At 44.9% G+C, this 22,300-nt stretch overlaps 1 protein-coding gene across 2 annotated transcripts in view; it reads right to left on the bottom strand.

Moving 5' to 3' along the window:
- Window positions 1-1,654: 1,654 nt before the first annotated feature.
- ST8SIA3 (ST8 alpha-N-acetyl-neuraminide alpha-2,8-sialyltransferase 3) overlaps window positions 1,655-22,300 on the bottom strand; it is a 40,075-nt gene continuing 19,429 nt past the window's right edge. For both annotated transcript variants that reach the window (XM_080973583.1, XM_080973584.1), the window contains exons 4-5: window positions 5,069-5,626; window positions 1,655-2,045 (exon numbers count right to left, since the gene is read on the bottom strand). In XM_080973583.1, coding sequence (XP_080829709.1) covers window positions 1,763-2,045; window positions 5,069-5,626 — 841 coding nt within the window. In that variant the 3' untranslated portion in view covers window positions 1,655-1,762. The remainder of the gene's footprint in view (window positions 2,046-5,068; window positions 5,627-22,300) is intronic.

The following is a 22,300-nucleotide window of genomic DNA, read 5'->3' as shown; positions in this document are numbered from 1 at the left end:
GTTGACATAACTACCAACTGTAAACAACAGAAAGTTAAGTAACTGATTCGACCCTAAGGGACAATGCCAGAAATGTATAGTTAGGGAAGACCCTCAAACTCCCAACAATACACACCCACCCACCCACCCACACATACATACACATACACATACACATACATACACACCCACCCACACCATGATGTAGCTTGGGGTTTAAACTCCTGGAAAGCAGTGCATTATAGCAACAGTGAAGTTTAGAAGTGAAGTAGATTTCTAGAGGGAAATAAAAAACCAACATTCCCAGCCCTGGTGTGAAAACAATGGCATTCCTCCATTAGTCATGTCAGAACAAATACTTGGGTGATATTAGACGAGGAGAGATGGAGACCTTAGTCTGGAACTCTCATGAATCCTCTCAATTTACAGCAGGGATGGGGACACTCTGGGACACGAGGTGAGGTGTTGCCACTGTCCTGCCCCCCCCCCCCCGTGAAGACCAGGATGGGACATGGCAGGGCACCATGTTGACAGCAACAGAGCTTTCTCATCCCTGATCCAAGAACTTCAAACTCATCAGAAACTATGGCTCAAACTTGTCTGTAGCTTTTCTAACTAGTCTCAACACAGCCTAGCATTTTAGCATTGCGTTCGTGGTCTATTCAAAACTGTAGAGCAGTTACGGCCAATATCTTCAGCCTCAGGGGCCAGACTGTCCCAGACCGAGTTCTTTTGTGGACGAACTCCTATGGTGTCATGCCTGCGCCCTTTGGCTGAGGAGAGGCTGTGACCTCCTTGGTAGGTTGGTTCGGAAGCCCCCTTGGTTGAATTGGCCTAGAACGGGATGTGGCAATTCTTGCTTTCACAGATGCCCTTTGAGATATGACTGGGTGCTACAGAAGTTTCTGTATTGCCACAGAGACTTCTGGTGGCATACTCTTTCTTTACAAAGGGCATTTGCTAAGTCTCTCTCTTGAGAAGCACACTGGGAGTGGCACAGGTTAAGTCAGAGACTGCCTGGCCCTGTCCAGATCTTCTCTACCTAGCCATAGTGGTTGGGACAAGCTTGAGTGGGATGGAAATAGGAGTCCACAAAAGATTGTGACAAGGGCCAAATGCATCCCTTGGGTATCCAATGGACCATCTCTGCATGCCTGCTTGGAAAGTATATTTCACTCCCCATTGGGCTTGTTATGCTAATGAAAGATCTTTGGAATAATACAATGGCCACTTACAGTGATATATTCCCATTGACCTTAAAGGAGTTAATACTGGTGCAAATGGTCATTCGGTCAGAACATTCAGGAGCGGTCCTCAAACTGTTTTTCAGCTACTAAGAGGAGTTGTGCAAGTTAGCCAAGAAAACAAGCCAAGAATCTTAATAAGCAAACACAGGTGATTTAACATTCAACGTTTTGAGACATTTTGCGGAATGTGAAAAATACGTGACTATGAAAATACTTTAAAGAGAGCCATCTTGGCAGCATAACCAGAAATGCAAAACTTTCTGCTGTAAACAGCTTTGACTTTCCTACTGCACAAATAGAATAAATCCTTCTGCATTGCTAAATATGCTAAAGACACCCTCCAATGCTTGAAAAGATGGCAATAAAAGGGTGCTTTCAGAGCATCTCTGAATCAAAGGAAATCCCTGCCCATAAATTCTTTTTCCCCCCTCCATTTAGAATTCTGTTTTGAAAAAAACGGTGAATTCATTTTGGGCACTTTTTTTTTTTTACTTAAAAAACAACGACAATCATTTGGCACTTCAAGTGTTAAATCCTTAGGCACACTGGGACAACGTCAGCTTTGCTAGACCTTCGCCGTGAATTCGAAAGAGTTGCTGGAATTCGGCAGGGAGCTGGTGGGACTCTTGCCACTTGGTCGTAAACTTTGTTCCTTTTTTATCATAGTAATGGTATGGAAGGTCTTCCCGGTTGTTCGGATTAAATCCAAAAGGCCAGAACCCGTATAGGTGGATTTCGTCACAAATTGCAGATGCCAGCGTATACATCAGAATACCTGTACTGAGCCGTTTGGGTGCCAAGTGCTTGTTTTTCCAATACCTGCGAAATAAGAAGAAAGCATGACATGGGAAAGGGATTATATATATATTGAATGGAAATGTTCTGGAAATGCATAATAATGTCATTTTGAAATCCCTTTTAGGGCAATATCTTTACTAGGCCAACCACGACATCGAAAAACAATGTGCAAGCTTTTGTGCAGGCATAGGCAAACTCGGCCCTCCAGATGTTTTGGGACTACAACTCCCATCACTCCGACCACTGGTCCTGTTAGCTAGGGATGATGGGAGTTGTAGTCCCAAAACATCTAGAGGGCCGAGTTTGCCTATGCCTGCTTTTGTGAGTGCTCTAGTGATGAATCTCATTTCTGAAAAGACGAAAAGACTAGCTGTTCTTGACTGTTCTCATCTTTTCAGAGACGAGGAGTCAGCTGCTGCTGTACTTCTTGTTCCTAGCAAGCACTTGGTGCAACGTGATATCTATGGCACAAGAAAAACAGGGGAAAGAGACCTTAAATGAACAAAACCCCCTCCCCTCCAAAGGGGAGAGACTCAGCTGATACCTGGGGCAAAGGAAATCTTTATTATAGCTCCATGTGTCTCAGAACACAAGGACTGCTCTGTCAGGAACTCAAACTCTACCCATACATTTGCATCTGAACTGCACAAAACTTAAGAGAGTGTTTGAAAAGAAGTTCACAGAACGATGACATGTGTGCCAGTACTAAATGGAAACTTTGGCCAACGAAGGCTGTCATGCACTGATAGCTCTTGTCTTCTGTGCTCCTTTTCAAAGATTCCTTTACTGGTAAGCTTAAGGGCCTTCCTTCACCTTTTGGGGCAACCCTGATATGTGCACAGCAACTTAAAGAGCACTACCCAGTGCTGGCTACTTGTTCCATATTAAAACCGTGACCAGATGCAGACTTCATGGCTTCAATATAAGCCACACGACTGCTCTGTTTCCCACTTAGCCTGATGGATCTCGACAATATAAGAGCTTGTTCAGTCTTCCGTGATATTTTGGTTGGCCCAATTAAGGGGCTGCCCCAAGAGGGACTATTTCTCATGGGCCAACACGGCTATCTAGACTTCTGTTTTGACTGATAATGAGAGCATCTGGATGCCTTGGAGTGAGGCAGCTTTCCTATGTTCCCCCAATGATCATTCCCTGATACTGTAAAGAATGGTCAAGTCTTAGCTTCTGGGGGAGCTCAGTGTACATGGCTAAGCTTCCCTCTAGATCTGGGATGGGGTGCCTGTGGCCTGATAGAGGTTGCTGGATTCCAACACCCATCAGCTCCAGCCAGCATAGCCAATGGACAGGGATGATGGAAGTTGCAGTTCAGCAACATCTAAAGATCTGTAGGTTCCTCTCTGCCCCAGCTGCACCCTGTCTATTCCTGATCCTGAGTCTGGTTGTCTTTTCCCCCATCTTGTTTAGATATGTTTTTGTAGCTCCTGGTGGCAATTTCTATGTACTCTACACTTCTCTACTCACACCACCACAAGCTTCTGAGAGTTTGTGGACCTTGTTCATTTACCCAACAACCTAAACCGGCAAAGACCTGACAATCTTATCTTAATAAGAATTTTGATTAGCTACAATTGTTCACAAATGTTGAGTGCGAATGAGCAAATGTACGGCTTCCAGGAGCAAAGATGGCAGCTACCGCACTCCTTCCCTGCCCCTACCACAGGGGTTAAGTCATGGTTTCTCTTAGTGCTACACCTGAACCTGGGCTCATGGTTTGTCAAACTCGAGGCAAACCATTATCTGTAACCAAGGTTCGTTCTTGGGTTTACCACTCATGGTTTGTTGGGGGGAGATAAGCTACAAGCCAGGGTTTGCACACAGCAATAAGCCAAACCATGGCTTAGCTCTGGTTAGCAGCAGGACCAAAGTGCCCTTGATCTGCTCTCCAGCAACCTGCATGTTTGCTTGTGCTACTGTAAGTAATGGCTTGGCTTAGCATTACGTGGTTACTGGGCCACTGTATCATGATTTCTTCTTTGTTATTTTGTTTTGTTAAAGAAAAGTAGGCTACAAATTTAATCTACCTCTCTTTCAAATCAGAATCAGTGAAGGTCCTGTGTGAGTGTCTGGAGGCGGTTGGAGGATGGATGGTGGCTAACAGATTGAGGTTGAATCCTGACAAGACAGAAGTACTGTTTGGGGGGGACAGGAGGCGGGCAGGTGTGGAGGACTCCCTGGTCCTGAATGGGGTAACTGTGCCCTTGAAGGACCAGGTGCGCAACCTGGGAGTCATTTTGGACTCACAGCTGTCCATGGAGGCGTAGGTCAAATCTGTGTCCAGGGCAGCTGTTTACCAGCTCCATCTGGTACTCAGGCTGAGACCCTACCTGCCTGCGGACTGCCTCACCAGAGTAGTGCATGCTCTGGTTATCTCCCGCTTGGATTACTGCAATGCGCTCTACGTGGGGCTACCTTTGAAGGTGACCCGGAAACTACAACTAATCCAGAACACGGCAGCTAGACTGGTGACTGGGAGCGGCCGCCGAGACCACATAACACAGGTCTTGAAAGACCTACATTGGCTCCCAGTACATTTCCGAGCACAATTCAAAGTGTTGGTGCTGACCTTTAAAGCCCTAAACGGCCTCGGTCCAGTATATCTGAAGGATTGTCTTCACCCTCATCATTCTACCCGGACACTGAGATCCATCCCCGAGGGCCTTCTGGTGGTTCCCTCACTGCGACAAGCTAAGTTACAGGGAACCAGGCAGAGGGCCTTCACGGTAGTGGCACCCTCCCTGTGGAATGCCCTCCCACCAGATGTCAAAGAGAACAACAACTACCAGACTTTTAGAAGACATCTGAAGGCAACCCTGTTTAGGGAAGCTTTTAATGTTTGATGTATTGCAGTATTTTAATTTTTTTTGGAAGCTGCCCAGAGTGGCTTATGATGATGATGATGATGATGATGATGAACACATTTATAAACAACCCACTGCCTTTCTTAAAAACCCCTCGATTCTTGACTGCTCCTCCTCAACTACAACAAAAGCAAACAACAGCATCAAGGGGTGAGTTAAATGCACCTGTTGAGATGTTGCATGATATTTCCTGGCCAAGCCAGCTGGACTTTCAGCTGCCCACGATGCTCGATAAAGAAGTCAACCAATGTTCTTGTAATGGTTGCTGAAGTATGGAAAAAAAAGGCTGGGATCCAGAGAATGGCGCCATCCAGCTTCTTCAGGCTTAGGAAAAAGTTATTTCGATCTTGAATGGTCAACAGGTTGTTGTAGTACTTCTCCAGAATGCTGGGGTTGAAGGTGGTGAGATTAGTCTTCCTCCCGACATCCTTCTGGAATGCCTCAGTCGGGGCAAAATTGCAACGGAAAACAAAATCGTATTTATCTATTTCTTGCCCGCACTGACTTCCCACAAGGATGCCGCTATTTCCGACGACAGCACAGATATTGTAGTGCTTGTTCTGAATAGGAGAGACATCTGGAAGCAGCAAGCGGAAGCTGTTGCTAATGGAGAAGACATATTTGTGGCTGGAGTAATCATAATGCATCAGCTGCCCAATCCGAACCATATTCTTCGTCAAGGAGAAGTTTTTGATCACGTCAACATGCTGAAGAATTTCTCGCCTAGAACAATAAAAGAACATGCATTTCATGAACATGTTGGGTCTTCCTTCTTATGTTGAATTGTTATCTTTGCCTTGAGGAAATGGGAAGGAAGGGGCTAATTTCACAATTATGTAATTGAAGGAGCGCCTTCCTCCATTCCAGCCAACCTGCTTTTTTGAACTGCTTGTGGTGCCCACAGGGAATATGGCACCTTTCACCAAAAGAAGCAGGGCCTTCTCAGTGGTGACACCCTGGCTATGGAATTCCCTCCCTGTAAAGATCAGATTGTCTCCACACAATATTTATTCAGGAGGCAGCTTCCAACCTATTTGTTTCAGCAGACTTTGGGAGCATAACAGGGGTGATACTACTGAGGATTACTCCATTTTGTTTCGTGGTCTGTTTTTGTTTTTAAGACTATATTTTAATTTTAACCTGTCATTTGAAGAAGGGCAGGGAATAATACTAATACTAATATTTACAACAGGGATGCAGAGCTTTTGGCCATCCAGAAGTTGCTAAGATTGCAACTCCCATGATCCTTGGCCATTTTCTATGCTGGGGTTGATGGGAGTTGAAGTCCAACAGTGCTAGGAGGACCAAAGGTCCCCCGTTCCTGATAGATACCAAGAACAGAGTACATTTGGGCTTGGTTCAGACAATACTCTCCATTATTCTAGCTGCTCACTCCACAGGCTTCTGTACATGCTTATAAAATCCAATGCACACAGGCCCAAATTGCACAGTCAATATCAGCGCCCCCCCCATCTGACAATAGATCGCATGATCTGGCCTACATTAACTTACCTTCCCTATGACTGTCAGGCAGTAAGTAGTGTAATGGCAGATTCATGAATACAGGCTCCCTTCAGGATACACAGAGGCATGTCTCCTCACAGCCACCCTCCCCTCTACGATTACAGAACCTTCTTGATTACACAACACTTATATAATAATTATAATTAGGGATGCATTGCAGTAATCAATGCAGATCTCCATGTGTTTCCTTTCAGCTAGATCTACTGTTTTCTGTGCACATGCATGGGCAAATGATTTGGACTACTCCAATAGCTTCTTTCAGAGTGATTTAAGTTGCGTTCTCCTTGAATTCCCATTGCACGTAACAGAACCGCTTCGAGGGTTTCTCTCCTTAAAATCAAGTCGTCTAAACGTTTTGTGAAATAAAAGGCATTCATTTCACTAATTTATTTGTATTAGCGGGGTAATTAAAAAAATAATAATATTCACCTACTGAGAATTTGTTTTGTGGCATGAAATTAATCCCGAGTCAGAAAGGGAATAAAAAGGTGGGTCTTTGCTGCTTTTGCTTTTATTTATTAAATTTCTATACTGCCTTTCATCTGAGGATCACAGGGCTGTTTACAATATGAGAACACAAAAACACATAGCCCAGTAACAAACAAAAACAATACCCTACCACAGTTGAATACAGGGACGCGGGTGGCGCTGTGGGTTAAACCACAGAGCCTAGGACTTGCTGATCAGAAGTCGGCAGTTCGAATCCCTGCAACAGGGTGAGCTTCCGTTGCTCGGTCCCTGCTCCTGCCAACCTAGCAGTTTGAAAGCACGTCAAAGTGCAAGTAGATAAATAGGTACCGCTCCGGCGGGAAGGTAAACGGTGTTTCCGGTTCGCCAGAAGCGGCTTAGTCATGCTGGCCACATGACCCGGAAGCTGTACGCCGGCTCCCTTGGCCAATAAAGTGAGATGAGTGCCACAACTCCAGAGTCGGTCACGACTGGACCTAATGGTCAGGGGTCCCCTTTACCTTTACCACAGTTTAAAAGGCAGAGGAATGTTTTTGCCTGGCACCTAAAGGAGCCAGACAAGTCTCCCTGGGGGAAGGATTCCACAAAGGAAACCTCTCATGGAGGAGGCGTACTTCAGAGTACGATCACATTTTGGATGGGCAGTCACAGCTACCCTAAAATCTTGGACTCCCATGAACTCTTAACTCGTGATTTACAAACTCGTAAATGAACTCATATTTATGGGACCGTCTCTCCTAGTACGCCCCACAGAGCACCTTAAGGTTCATGAATAATCGTAGTTTAAAGGTACCGGGCCCTAAGGAAATCAGATTATCCTCCACTAGGGCCAGGGCCATCTCAGTGATAGCTCTGACCTGGGGGAATGCTCTGTCCCATGAGACCAGGGCCCTGCAGGATTTAACCTCCTTCTGCAGGGCCTGTAAGACAGAGCTATTCCGCCTGGCTTTCAATTTGAACTTAGCCTGATCTTTTATCCCCCTTCCTTCCCCCTCTTCCCTTTTTTATGAAGATTGCCCACTCTGGGATCCCACAGCAAATTTTCCCCTGGTCTCCTCGCTGGCCCAAATAGAACTAATTTAGCCAGCTAGCCCTGGTGACCATCTAATGTTTATTGGCTGGATTTCCCCCTAAACTGATTTTTGAATTCCGAATTTATTGTTATTCACGTTTTATACTGTATTTTATGCTGTTTTTCTTGCATCAATTAAGTGTTTTAAATTTGTGGTTAGCCGCCCTGAGCCCGGTTTTCTGAACTGGGAAGGGTGGGGTATAAATAAAAAATTATTATTATTATTATTATTATTATTATTATTATTATTAACACTTGTCTACCAGGCAAAATTTCAAAAAAACCAACAACAATTTCATAATGAAGCAGGAAGTTCCTTCAGAACAAACAAGGAAGTTCTTCTCCACGGACTGAAAAGAGAGAAAAACTACAGCAGGAGCCACAACCCCACCTTTCTGAGCCTGAGGGCGCATTTGGAAATCTAAGGAACTGCTGAGGGCACTACAAAATACCTACTTCATAGAAGAAAAACTGGTGATGCTCAGAGCCCCCTTTCCAAACACTAGGCAAAACATCTGCATGCCCTCCAAACAAATGAAACACAGATAAAACAAACGAACAGCCCCCCACCCAAAAACATAGAGACTGCCCAAGAAACCTCTTTAAAAATAATTGGGAGCGGCAGGGGGCCCTGACGGGCACCAAGGGGGTATTTGAAAACACTATGATGTTGATAGACACCACATTGGGGAAAACTCCAGGCTAAGAAGACCCCCCCCAAGGGGAAGTTTATCCTCCATTTCCATCCCAAAGCTACAATTCTCAAGAGTGGTTTGAAAACCAACCCCTCTCCCCAGGGAACTCTGGGAATTGTAGCTCTGGAAGGCGAACAGAGTTCTACTATCAACTCTCAGCACCCTTAGTGAACTACAGCTCCCAGGATCCTATGGGGCCAAGCAACAACTGTTTGAAGTACTTTAAACGTATGGTGTGAATGTGGCCTGGTTGAGTCCTCATTCTTAATGCTTAATCAACCAAGTACATTAAGCTAAGAAGTACATAATATTCTTAACAATATGAGTATGCCTGAACTTATAAACCTATTAACCATACTTAAGGAACATTGACTATTGATTGTACATTACTTAACTGCCACACACCTATCCAATTAACATATCACACCATATCTAATATCCAGGTGTATCTAAAAAAAACCCCCTCCTGTTGCAGGTTGATCCAGTAGAGGGTTATTAATCTGGCTTATCACTAGGAACCATCAGTATGCCAATGTACCAACCATTTATTATGTACAGCCCATAACTTGATATGGAACCTCATCTTGTTCTGTGAACTTATTTAGTCACACGCTTCCCTCTCAGATGTTATGATTAATAGATTAATTAAGGTCTGTAGCACACTTATATCATAACTAGTTTTCCCGGCAAATGCCACCCTGTGCAACATCATAGTGTTCTCAGATACCCCCTTGGTGTCCAAGGGTTTGGGTTAGCTGTGGGAAGGTAGAAGCTCATTCCTCTATTGCACCTTGGAAAAGTTTGGGGACAGTATTGGCCGAAATGGACCCTTATCGCCATCCCTGATCCCCTTTGTCAAATCTCCTCACACTCCCCACACTGACTCTGCATCCATTCCCTAAAATTTCACCAAAGTATCAGCATAGCTGGCAACCACAACGACAGTCAACAAGGAGACACTTCATCAGAATGAGTTCTGTCATCCTTCCTTTAGATTTTAGAACATTTTATGCTATCTTTGGAGAACCAAGCTCCGTAAGATCTATAATGCACAACTGCCTAGGATGTAAGTGGAAGCACACTTGGGCTTAGGGTTGTGAAAATCTGGACACAAAAGCTTTTTAAATTTTTTTTATAAAATCTCCAAATAAAATGACATTTAAAAGCTTTTTTTTTTTTTAAAAGGAAAATTGCCAATAAATCAACACTTCTGATATGGGCTTCCATGCACCCAGGTTGTCCCTGACATTTTAATCAGGTTATGAAACTTCTGCCCAGGGATCATCAGGGGGTTTGGACTGGGTGTCCATCAATATACATGATACCAGCTCTACCTCTCTTTCAAATCAGAACCAGTGAAGGCGGTGAAGGTCCTGTGTGAGTGTCTGGAGGCGGTTGGAGGATGGATGGCGGCTAATGGATTGAGGCTGAATCCTGACAAGACAGAAGTACTGTTCTTGGGGGACAGGAGGCGGGCAGGTGTGGAGGACTCCCTGGTCCTGAATGGGGTAACTGTGCCACTGAAGGACCAGGGGCGCAGCCTGGGAGTCATTTTGGACTCACAGCTGTCCATGGAGCCGTAGGTCAATTCTGTATCCAGGGCAGCTGTCTACCAGCTCCACCTGGTATGCAGGCTGAGACCCTACCTGCACTTGGACAGTCTTTCCAGAGTGGTGCATGCTCTAGTTATCTCTTGCTTGGACTACTGCAATGAGCTCTATGTGGGGCTACCTTTGAAGGTGACCTGGAAACTACAACTAATCCAGAATGCGGCAGCTAGACTGGTGACTGGGAGCGGCCGCCGAGACCACATAACACCGGTCTTGAAAGACCTACATTGGCTCCCAGTACGTTTCCGAGCACAATTCAAAGTTTTGGTGCTGACCTTTAAAGCCCCAAACATCCTCGGCCCAGTATACCTGAAGGAGCGTCTCCACCCCATTGTTCTGCCCGGACACTGAGGTCCAGCGCCGAGGGCCTTCTGGCAGTTCCCTCATTGCGAGAAGCAAAGCTACAGGGAACCAGGCAAGGGGCCTTCTCGGTAGTGGCACCCGCCCTGTGGAACGCCCTCCTACCAGATGTCAAAGAGAACAACAACTACCTGACATTTAGAAGACATCTGAAGGTAGCCCTGTTCAGGGAAGTTTTTAATGTGTGACATTTTAATGTATTTTTAATCTTTGTTGGAAGCCACCCAGAGTAGCTGGGGAAACCCAGCCAGATGGGCGGGGTACAAATAAATAATAATAATAATAATAATAATAATATTCAATGGACAAATCCCGGATATGTCCAGGAAATTCCAGACGTATGGCAGCCCACCTGTCTGCAGCCTTGGCCCTTCTTGACTTGGATGTAACCTTCTCCGCAGACTCCTGCCTTCAGTAAGCAACACAGAGTTAAACTATGGAACTCACTTTTACGGGAGGTGGTGACTGCCACCAACTTGAATGCCTTTGAGAGAGAATTAGATAAATTACTGTATTTTTCGCCCCATAGGGTTCACCGGCCCATAGGGCGCACCTAGTTTTTTTTTGGGGGGGGAAATAAAGAAAAAAAAATTATTTCCCCCCAGGCGCGGGGCTGGGGCGGGAGAAGCCCAAGCTCCCCCCGACCCCAGCCCCCAGAACAGGATGCTCTCCGCAAGCTGTGAGAGGGCTCCCGCGGCTTGCGCAGAGCTACCCGAAGCCCGGGCGCGACTGCTCAGCGTGCCCAGGCTTCGGGGTGCAGGCAGCTCTCCGCAAGCTGTGGGAGGCCGGCGGGAACTCCTGCGGGCTCCCAAGGCTTGCGGATAGCTTCTTGAAGCCTGGAGAGCAAGAGGGGTCGGTGCGCACCGACCCCTCTCGCTCTCCAGGCTTCAGTGAAAGCCTGCATTCACCCCATAGGACGCACACACATTTCCCCTTCACTTTTGGAGGGGAAAAAGTGCGTCCTGTAGGGCGAAAAAGACGGTAACAGAGGACAAGGCTATCAGTGGCTACTAGCCACAATGCCTATGTTCTACCTCCATTGTCAGAGGCAATAGATGTCTGAAAACCAGCTGCTGGGAATTGCAGGTGGGCAGAGTGCAGTTGTTGTTCATGTCCAGTTTGCAGGCTTCCCACAGGCAATTCAAAGTGTTGGTGCTGACCGTTAAAGCCCTAAAAGGCCTCGGTCCTGTATACCTGAAGGAGCGTCCCCACCCCCATCGTTCAGCCAGGACACTGAGGTCCAGCGCCGAGGGCCTTCTGGTGGTTCTCTCACTGCGAGAAGTGAGGTTACAGGGAACCAGGCAGAGGGCTTTCTTGGTAGTGGCGCCTGCCCTGTGGAACACCCTCCCAGCAGATGTCAAGCCAATAAACAATCATCTTACATTTAAAAGACATCTGAAGGCAGCCCTGTTTAGGGAAGTTTTTAATGTTTAATGCTGTATTGTATTTTTAATATTCCATTGGAAGCCGCCCAGAGTAGCTGGGGAAACCCAGCCAAATGGGCGGGGTATTATTATTATTATTCAACCTTTGGGTCCCCAGTTGTTGGTTTTTTTTTGGGGGGGGGGGAGCCTACAACTACCAACATTCTCAGCTAGCTTAGCCAGTATTCAGGATGATGGGAGCTGCAGTTCAACAGCATCTGGGGACCAGAGGTTGAATAAAACCGCTTTCCCGATGGGAGTCCTCAACCTGAAGAGCTATTCAGGTCCGGTTTAAAGATAGATAATGATAAGAAAGAAGAGAAGGAGCCTTGAAGCTGACCATCAACAGTTAGTACCTGGACAGCAGACAGATCAGGCAGACAGGTCAACTGGTCACAGTCTTTCCCACAATAATACTATATTTCTAATAAAATTATAGTCACTGGGTGGTGTTTAACTAAGTTCTTCTCAGAGTAAACCCACTGAAATTAATAAGCATGACTAAGCTAGGTCCATTAATTTCAACAAGTCTACTCTGAGTAACGTTCAGCTGATGACCACCAATTATTTCTAAAATTGCATCTAAATTACCATATACAAAGTATATGCAAATCTGCACCCTCCTTTTCCTCCACTTTTTTCCCTGGGTGTTTTTTCCCCTGCACTTCCACTTTCCCGGCGATGTGCCTAGAATGGGCACAAGCTTCCAACAAAGACATTGGGCATTTGCAAACTGGGCTCTAAAGCCTTTCCAATCTAGGATTCATCTGCAAAAGTGAATTAGTTTTAGGATGTCTAGTGGATTAAACCAATCAACCCTCTTCCTGTGGATTATTTCTGAAATGGGTGTGTGTGTGTGTGTGTGTGTGTCCACTTATCATCAAAATTAAACATACGGCTAGCACATGTTTAATTAACTAAGTAACACTTAAATTTATGGAATTTGCTACCAGAGGATGTGCTGATGGCCAGTAGCTTTACACAGATTTAGAAGAGGATTAGAGGGATCTATCATTAGGCACGAAGGCTATCTGGAACCTCTGTTTTTAGGGGCAGCACAACACTAAACACCACTCCATGTGGGGCACCAGTGGGAGACGGCTAAGGTCTTCAGACCCTACTCATTGGTTTTTTGAAGGCATCTGCTTACTTGTCCAACTGTGGGAAGCAGGATGGTGGGCTAGAGATGGACCTTTCATCTGATATTGCAGGGCTCTTACATCACCATCACCATCACCATCATAATTTATATATCGCCCTATATCCGCAGGTCTCAGGGCGGGTACAACTATGACACTAACAAATCCTTCTCTCTTGAGTGTTAATTTCCATATGATAGAGGTGTATGACTGCACACTGTTTCTCACAGCCTGTAGGAGCTTCAGATGCTGTAATGCAGTCTGGGGAACCGCTGGCTCTGCAGATGGAAACCACAACTCCCATCACCACTTGCCATTGCTGGGGCTGATGGGAGTTGCAGTTCACCAACGTCTGGGGAGCCAAAGCTTCTCCATACTTCTGGTGATGGCACAGCAGTGAGAGCATTGGATGGGCTCCACTGCACTTCCATCAAGATCCTTGCTACTTTGCTGCTCCTCTTCTCGGTAACTGGCAGTGATGCACAGCAATGGGAAGCCAGATCAACCATGAAGTCCCTCCCACCACACCGCTACAGCTTGCAAAGTGCTTACGTACTTTGCTGGCATAACTTTATTAATTATAGCAAAGGGACAGAAAATGTCATTCCTGGGTTCCTCCAGAGTATAGTATTTGGAAGCCACTAGTTTAGTTGACAGTATTAAGGGATTCTTTGGGATGGGAATCCAAGGGGAGAATTAGAGCTTTGTTTATCCATAGTCCTATGAAGCCATGTGGTTTTGGAATCACAAGTATCGCCTTTGTGTGGTTTTAGTTTTGTTTTAAATGTATTTGCTGCTTTGTGTTTTTAACAGTTTTTAATTACAGTGGTACCTCCGTTCTCAAACTTAATCCGTTCCGGAAGTCTGTTCCAAAACCAAGGTATGCTTTTCCATAGAAAGCAATGCAAAACAAATTAATCCATTCCAGACTTTTAAAAACAACCCCTAAAACAGCTATTTAACATGATTTTTACTATCTAATGAGACCAATGATCAATAAAATGAAAGCAATATTTAATGTACTGTACTATAAAATAAGTAAGACAGTACTGTAGATGATAAAAATGAAAATTTATTTTTTTTCTTCCCTGCACTGATGATAGTCATTGTTTGGATGGGGGGCTTTTAGCCATTTCTGCAGTTACACAATCAATCAATCAGTAGCTGAACTGGGTTCCACACAGTCACAAAAACAAATTAACCAAAAAAGCCTCAAAAACAAAAACACAAAATAAATAGTAAAAACAAAAGCGCCAAACTTAATCCGTTCCGGAAGTTCGTTTGACTTCTGAAATGTTCAAAAACCAAGTTGCAGCTTCTGATTGGTGCAGGCGCCCCGGAAACAATAGCCGACAACTGCATCGGACATTTGCTTCCAAAAATCGTTCGAAAAACAGAACACTTACTTCCATGTTTTCAGAGTTTGAGAACCAAAGCGTTTGAGAACCAAGCTGTTTGAGAACCAAGGTACCACTGTATTATTAGTGTATATCGCACTGACAAAGTTATTAAGGAGAAAATTAATAAATTGAAGATGACGACGAGGAGGAAAACAATGGAAGAGAAATAAAGTGAATATCATAAATGGATCTGTTATCTGTGGGGATGTGCTTATATTCCATTACCACTTCTAACATTGCTGCTTTAAAGAAAATTGGATGCTTTGTGTAATGTGATATATACACGTGTGTGTATTTTAGTTTTTATTATGGGATATATGCGTGCGTGATTTAATAGAGTGGTATTCAAATAGGGTTTACACAGAGTAGACCCACTGAAATTAATGAGTTCGGCCCATTCATTTCAATGGATCTACTCTGCATAAGACTTATCTGTAAGCTGCTTTGGAGGAATGTGGGCTAGGATTTCTATTTATAAATTAAGATAAATAATTCACCAGTATCAGATACTTTCCATCCTGTGCTAAGAAGCAACAAAAATACTGTCGGTCTGATCCCTTCTTCAAAAACAATGGGCTGGATCCAGACTTTGCCATTCGCAAAGGAAGGCTGCTTCCCACAAAGGAAGGCTAGTGATCCCATTGGCAAAGTGGGAGAAGCAACTTTGGCTGACTTCTCCCCTTGTTGGCAGGAGTGATCTCTAGATCCAACCTAATATCTGTGGACCAGGTGGGTGGGGAACCTTTTTCAGAACCTTCCAGGGGCCACATGAGAGTGACAGAGACAAAAGTGAGTGGAGCAATGTGCACTAGGCTAGTTTGTGTGGGAAGGGTTTTAATGGGTAGGAAAGGATATGTTAATTGCAATTTATCCCTCCAGCTGCCCACATGTGTGCATTAAACAGAGTTTTTAAATCCCATTATTGGCAGTGAAATTGGAAGCATAGGAACTGGGCTGCAAAGACTCACTTTGTAAGCTGGCTTCCCCCTTCTTAGCTTGCGTAACAACGAACCAGGCAGCAATGTATAAAGTTATGTATAAAAATAAGATTTACTTACTTTATAATCTTGCATTGGTTCACAGAAACAGTAGCAGTAAAAACTATGCAAGCAAAATACCGTATTTTTCGCTCTATAACGTGCACCTGACCATAACACGCACATAGTTTTTAGAGGAGGAAAACAAGAAAAAAAATATTCTAAACGAAACAGTGGAGGATGTATGATTTTTGTGGTTCATGCTGTGGCCACAGACATGTGATCTGACGGTGAGTTTGGGGTAGCCCAATGCAAAAATCCTGAGGATCCATGTGGATCCGTGCTTTGTAACCACGTTTTAAGTGGAGAGGGAAGGAAAAGCACTCAAGGGACAAGGAGCATGCATGGGGTGTGTGGAGAAGGATGCTGCTAATAATGCAGAAGAGGAATATAAGGGGAGAAGGCTCCTCTCCTCTCCCGCTTTGCTCCTTTAAAACAAGCAGGCTCTGCTTCTCTCCCTCCTCCCCGGCTTAGGGAGCTGAAAAGCTTTGCTGCTATTTAGCAAGCTGAGTGGGGAGGAGAGAGGGACAGAGAGCACGGTTTAAAGCAGCCAACCAGACAGGAGCCGCTTACACCTGTGTAAGCGGCTCCTCTCCTGCTTTGCTGTTTCAAAGCGAGCCACGGAGGAGGGAAGGAAGGGGAACCATGGATCCTCTGCTCACGACTGCAGCAGATCCCCCCCCCCCGCCACCCGTAGGCATTCGCTCCATAACACGCACAGACATTTGCCCTTACTTTCTAGGAGGAAAAAAGTGAGTGTTATGGTGCAAAAAATACGGTACTTATATTTACAGTTTAACCAATCTCAGGCAAACAGGCGCAGGGCAGAGAGAGAGAGAGAGAGAGAGAGAGAGAGAGAGAGAGAGAGGAACAGGAAGTACTATATGCTCCTTCCTTTCCAGGAGATGATGGGAAATGACATCACACAGAGCCCTCTCTACCAACTGCATTTCTATGGTCTGAGTATCTGTCTCTCAGCAATATACAGTGGTACCTTGATTCTCGAACTTAATCTGTTCTGGGAGTCTGTTCAACTCCTGAAATGGTTCAAAAACCAAGGCACAGCTTCCGATTGGCTGCAGGAGCTTCCTGAACTCAAGCGGAAGCCGCGCCAGACGTTCAGCTTCTGAAAAACATTTGCAAACCAGAACACTTACTTCTGGGTTTGTGGCGTTCGGGAGGCAAGCCATTCGTGAACCAAGGTACCACTGTAGCTCTGTGGACTTAGTCTCTTCTAAAAGATGTCTGTTTAAAAGACATCTGAAGGCAGCCCTATTTAGGGAAGTTTTTAATATTTAATGCTGTATTGTTTTTAACACTCGACTGGGAGCCGCCCAGAGTGGCTGGGGAAACTCAGCCAGATGGGCGGGGTATAAATAATAAATTATTATTATTATTCTCATGCTAACTAGCAAGAATATGTATTTGTTAGGTTTGTCTGCTAATCTCCCACTACATAAACTCACACGCCCCTTTTTCCCCCTCCTCCATACGGGCAGCCACTCCTGCCAACCTAGCAGTTCGAAAGCACGTCAAAGTGCAAGTAGATAAATAGGTACTGCTCCAGTGGGAAGGTAAACGGCGTTTCCATGTGCTGCTCTGATTCGCCAGAAGTGGCTTAGTCATGTTGGCCACATGACCCAGAAGCTGTACGCCGGCTCCCTCGGCCAATAAAGCGAGATGAGCTCCACAACCCCAGAGTTGGCCACGACTGGACCTAATGGTCAGGGGTCCCTTTACCTTTACAGGCATCCAAGAAGCATTGTCAGGGCTTAAGGACATGGTCCAGTCAGGCAAAAACACTAAAGGAGTGTGTGAAGCAGCTTCAGTTAGGGGGTGTGACCTGGGAAGAGTTCTGGAGGCCAGACAGAGAGGCCTGGAGAGCCACATCTTGTCTCTGGGCCTGAGGTTACCCCACCTCTGCTCTAGACCTTATGAAGAAGGTGCTGCAAAGACTCTCTTTCACTGTCTCATATAATGAAAAAGCTTCCAGGATTAGAGACTTTTTTATTTTAAGAAATGCATTTCAGCAAAAAAAGAAAAAAAGAAAAGGTTTCTTAAAAATTCTGCCCAGTGTAATTGAACGTAATTGAGACTCTGACCACCGACGCTTGTCAACTTCTACTAGACCACAAAGATAATGCATTTTGGTTTGGGACTGCTACCTGATTGCAATACAGTTTATATAAGTCTTTCAGAGGGAATTAAACTGCAAAGGTATCTTATATTATTACCTTGCAGGGGGAAGGAAAGAGCTTTGCAAAGAAACATTACTGTGCATTCCCTGTATCATCAGCACAGAACTCTCAAGTCATCTTTAATGGCATTAACGATAATGCGCTCAAAGTTTTGAAGTGAGTGCTTCCAGTATCCTCATTTGGCATCTCAAAGCAACATTCAGCTGTCTCCCCTTTGCAGACACACAGCTTCTTAATATTCTATTTGGGGAATCATAAGGTCAATTTGCAAATATTAAAATTTCTCCTAAAGCGAATAAGGCTAATAAAAATACCATTATGGTTTCCATTTACTCATCATCAGGAGAAAACTAAACAACCTGGTCTATTTCATTACTTATTTGCTACCGGCATATGCTGCTCTTCCTCCAAAGAGGAATACTACTGAAAACAGCATTCTTCTGTTGAGTTCATCCCAACTTTCCTGGAAAGTTTAACATCTCTTACCCATCTGGTAATGGCATCACGTTGCAATTTGCGCCGCCTCTTCCAGCCACCAATGAAATCATTTATTTACTTATTTCATTTATTGACCACCTTTCATCAGAGACCACAAGGTGGCTTACAACATTCTAAAAACCAAACAGTATCTTCCTATATACATAAAAATGTAAGTCTGTCGTCACGCTGCAGTTTGCATGGCTGCTGATAGGTGGCCATGCTAATTTCAGTGAGATGACAGAATGGCAGGCAAATAAGGAAGCAAGCAGTGCATGGGGGGAAATGTTCTGTGAAGCACCTTGCCCCTTAATAATAATAATAATAATAATAATAATAATAATAATAATTTTTAATTTATATCCCACCCTCCCCAGCCAAAGCCGGGCTCAGAGCGGCTAACAACAATAAAAGTAACACAGCATTCAAAAATCAGTTCATTTTAAAATCAATTCAAAATCAAATTCATGGCAACCATTGGGCTAGAGTTCTGTGAGGATTACCAAAGGAGGGGGTCAGACTGTGCCTTGGCCAAAGGCCTGGTGGAACAGCTCTGTCTTGCAGGCCCTGCGGAAAGATGTCAGGTCCTGCAGGGCCCTAGTCTCTTGTGACAGAGTGTTCCACCAGATCGGGACCACAGCCGAAAAAGCCCTGGCTCTGGTTGAGGCCAGCCTAACCTTCCTGTGTCCTGGGACCTCCAAGATGTTTTTGTTTGAAGACCGTAAGGTCCTCCGTGGGACATATCAGGAGAGGCGGCCCTGTAGGTACAAGGGTCCTAGGCCATATAGGGCTTTAAAAACAGCTGGAGCATGATATAATGGAGGCACTTCAGAAACTGCTCTCTAAAGGTGGGGCTTGGAGCAGGCTGTGCGGGGATAGTCGAGGGGGTGGGTCAGGTGTGGGGAAAGTAGGGTTGGCAAAGTGGTTGACAAGCGGCGCGTACGCACTCTTATGAGTTGAGAAGGGGTTTGCAGGCTGTATGCCGAGAGCCTTCTAATTCCTTGATCCATCAAGTTGTAAAACTTAAGCAAGAATTCAAATTTCTGGAATAGCTAGGTTCCCTTCCTGGTGAGGTGACAGCCTAGGTAACGGACCATTAAGTGTACAAAGGATGTGGCTTTATGCCAGACGGCAAATGGGTGGGCCCCCTTCCTCAACTTGCTGGTAGTTGGAAAAAGCAAAGGCCAGAGCTTAGTTGTGTGTGTAAGCTAGAAACTGGAGGAAGAAGCAGGCTGAATCCTGTGATGGAGAGGCATGCCTGATTTCTGCTTGCATCCAAGGCTATGGCAATGGGTGAAACAAGATCCTATTGGGATGTTAAATGCAGTGAACTCCTCCATTGTAGGCTCAGGCTGTATATATGTGTAAATAAACCATGTATCATAAAGACATCACCATCTCCATTGTCCCTCATTCCAAAGGAAACATAAACCCTGGTTAAGCGCCTGGAATTCTGCACTGTTCAGAGACTGGTGTGGTGTGCAACAGTATGTTCAAATTTTTAAACCAAAACTATTTTTCAAATCGTAGTAAGCAGTATAGAAGCCAGTTACACAAACTCATTGCATAGCAATTAGGCTGACCCCAAAGACCAAGATTTATACCTGCCCTCTAGCTGGCAAGTCTCCTGCTTCATTTCATAATAATAATAATAATAATAATAATAATAATAATTTTTATTTATACCCCGCCCATCTGGCTGGGTTTCCCTAGCCACTCTGGACGGCTTCCAACAAAGTATTTAAAATACAATAAAACAACCTATGCACTCCACAGTGATGGTGAGGGTACTCAGGAACGATTGAGTCAAAGGCTCTGCACATCTTGCCATTCCACAATCTAGGCGTGGCGCATTTCCCCTGAAAAACATTTATGTTTGCAACACATTGGGGAATCTGGAAACCAGCTTGTTGGTAAGTTTCCCTTGCATATACCGGCTTTGCCTTCCTACTGGTGTCTCACTTAGGCATACCTCACTTTGCTCTGTTCTGATGGCCCTCAGAGCAACCTACAGACTTGCCGGCCTGAAATGTTTAAAGCTTAATAAGATCTAGAACTTGCTTATCTGACAGAAAATTGCCTTGGATTTGCTAGTGCGACAGTATATATAGAAACTTGAAGAAAGGTTCCATGGAAATAACACAGCATATTCTTGACCCCACTGACAAGAAGAGTCTGCAATCAAATTGAAACTGAATAGACTCTTGCCCACTTAATGAAATTTCGTATTGTGCCTTGTACATTGCCTGCCTTACAAAGGTACATCAAAACGGAAGCTGAGCTGATGACACTCCTAACCCAAAGCTGTTGTGCTTCCTTTTGCCATCCCTATTTTAAAAGCCATGTAATCCAACTTCTAGCCTCTTCTCCCTGCAGGATCAAATAAACTATAATCCAATCAACAGTCAACATACCTACATTTACCTCAGAGCACCGTGCCTTATTCCATCTTATTTTATTTTATTTGATGCTAGATGTCCACTCCCATAGAAGAAAGCTCTTGGATTTGAAAGCATGTATCCTGCTTGGCAGGGGGTTGGACTCGATGGCCCTTGTGGTCTCTTCCAACTCTATGATTCTATGATTCTAACATGTTTGAACAGCCTGTTGGTTGAGTAAATTATGTGATTCCAGGTTATTCTATGTTGCTTGCTGGGCTCATGCGGTTGTAAGCGCCGGATCCCTCTGAAACAAGGTTAAGGGATCAATAGCAAGCTGTAATGCTGCAGATATCTCCTGCAGCCCCCTTTTCAGTCTGCACAAATCCTCCCCTCTTGCCTTAACTAGTTAAGAAATCCATCTGCAGCAACTGTTAATAAAGTTCAGTTAACCATAATTTGGTTACTGGTTGTAGCGTTTGCCCTCCTAGGTGTGTGACATCATACTGGGTTCATAAGGAAAGGGTTAACTAATTGTAAAATGACAAACCAATGGGAACCCAAGGGGAGGAGTTAAGAGTTAGAGTTAGGGTGTTTGAGAAGTCAGTCTGGAGTTAGAAGAGACAGAGAGGATAAGTCTGTAGGTTGGGCTAGTCTGATGTGAGAGAGTGAGAGAATTTGTTAAGAGGAGTCAGTCAAACAGTTGAGATAATCAGTCAGAAGGTATTAGGAAGGTATAGGCCAGTAAAGAAACTAAAGTTAAGAAACTGACAAGAATATTATCAGAGAAACCATAAACTTGTTAATGTTTGTAAAATAAATTTGTTTATTTGGTTCAATTTTAACAGCTGTCTGAACTCAGTGTTTTACCCGAGAATAACGGGTTGGTGGCAGCAGGGAAGCGAGCACAGTGGTGGCACAGGGATCAATAGACCATTAAACGTCCGGGGACCCTGTGTGATCGCCATACTGGTTAAACTGGAATTCTGGTCTGGCATTAACTGGGGTTAAGGTCTGTGCCAATGTAATTCTTAATAGAGCAATGTTACAGAGAAGTGGAGGGGACGTGGGTGAGGCTGTGGGTTAAACCACAGAGCCTAGGACTTGCCGATCAGAAGGTCGGTGGTTCAAATCCCCACGATGGGGTGAGCTCCCGTTGCTCGGTCCCAGCTCCTGCCAACCTAGCAGTTCGAAAGCATGTCAAAGTGCAAGTAGATAAATAGTTACCGCTCCAGCGGGAAGGTAAACGGTGTTTCCGTGCGCTGCTCTGGTTTGCCAGAAGCGGCTTAGTCATGCTGGCCACATGACCCGGAAGCTGTATGCCGGCTCCCTCAGCCAATAAAGCGAGATGAGCGCCGCAACCCCAGAGTCGACCATGACTAGACCTAATGGTCAGGGGTCCCTTTACCTTTTTTTACACAGAAGTGGGTAGGAGGAAGAGTCCTTGGTAGAGGAATCACCACTTACTAAACCCTACTGGGCTTGTGTTGGCCATACTGGAAAGTTTCCCCCTCTGCCCTTCAATCCACTGGTTTCCAGGAGAAGGAAAATAACTGTGCCTGCTCCAGGACTGGCAGAGTTTGTCTCCCTTGTTGGGGGCATGTCAAGGGAACAG

The sequence above is a fragment of the Podarcis pityusensis genome, assembly GCF_964106645.2.
Source record: "Podarcis pityusensis genome assembly, chromosome: 11".
NCBI classification, from domain to species: Eukaryota; Metazoa; Chordata; class Lepidosauria; order Squamata; family Lacertidae; genus Podarcis; species Podarcis pityusensis.
Note: the sequence above shows the minus strand (reverse complement) of the source record. Positions and strands in the feature narration are given on the sequence as shown.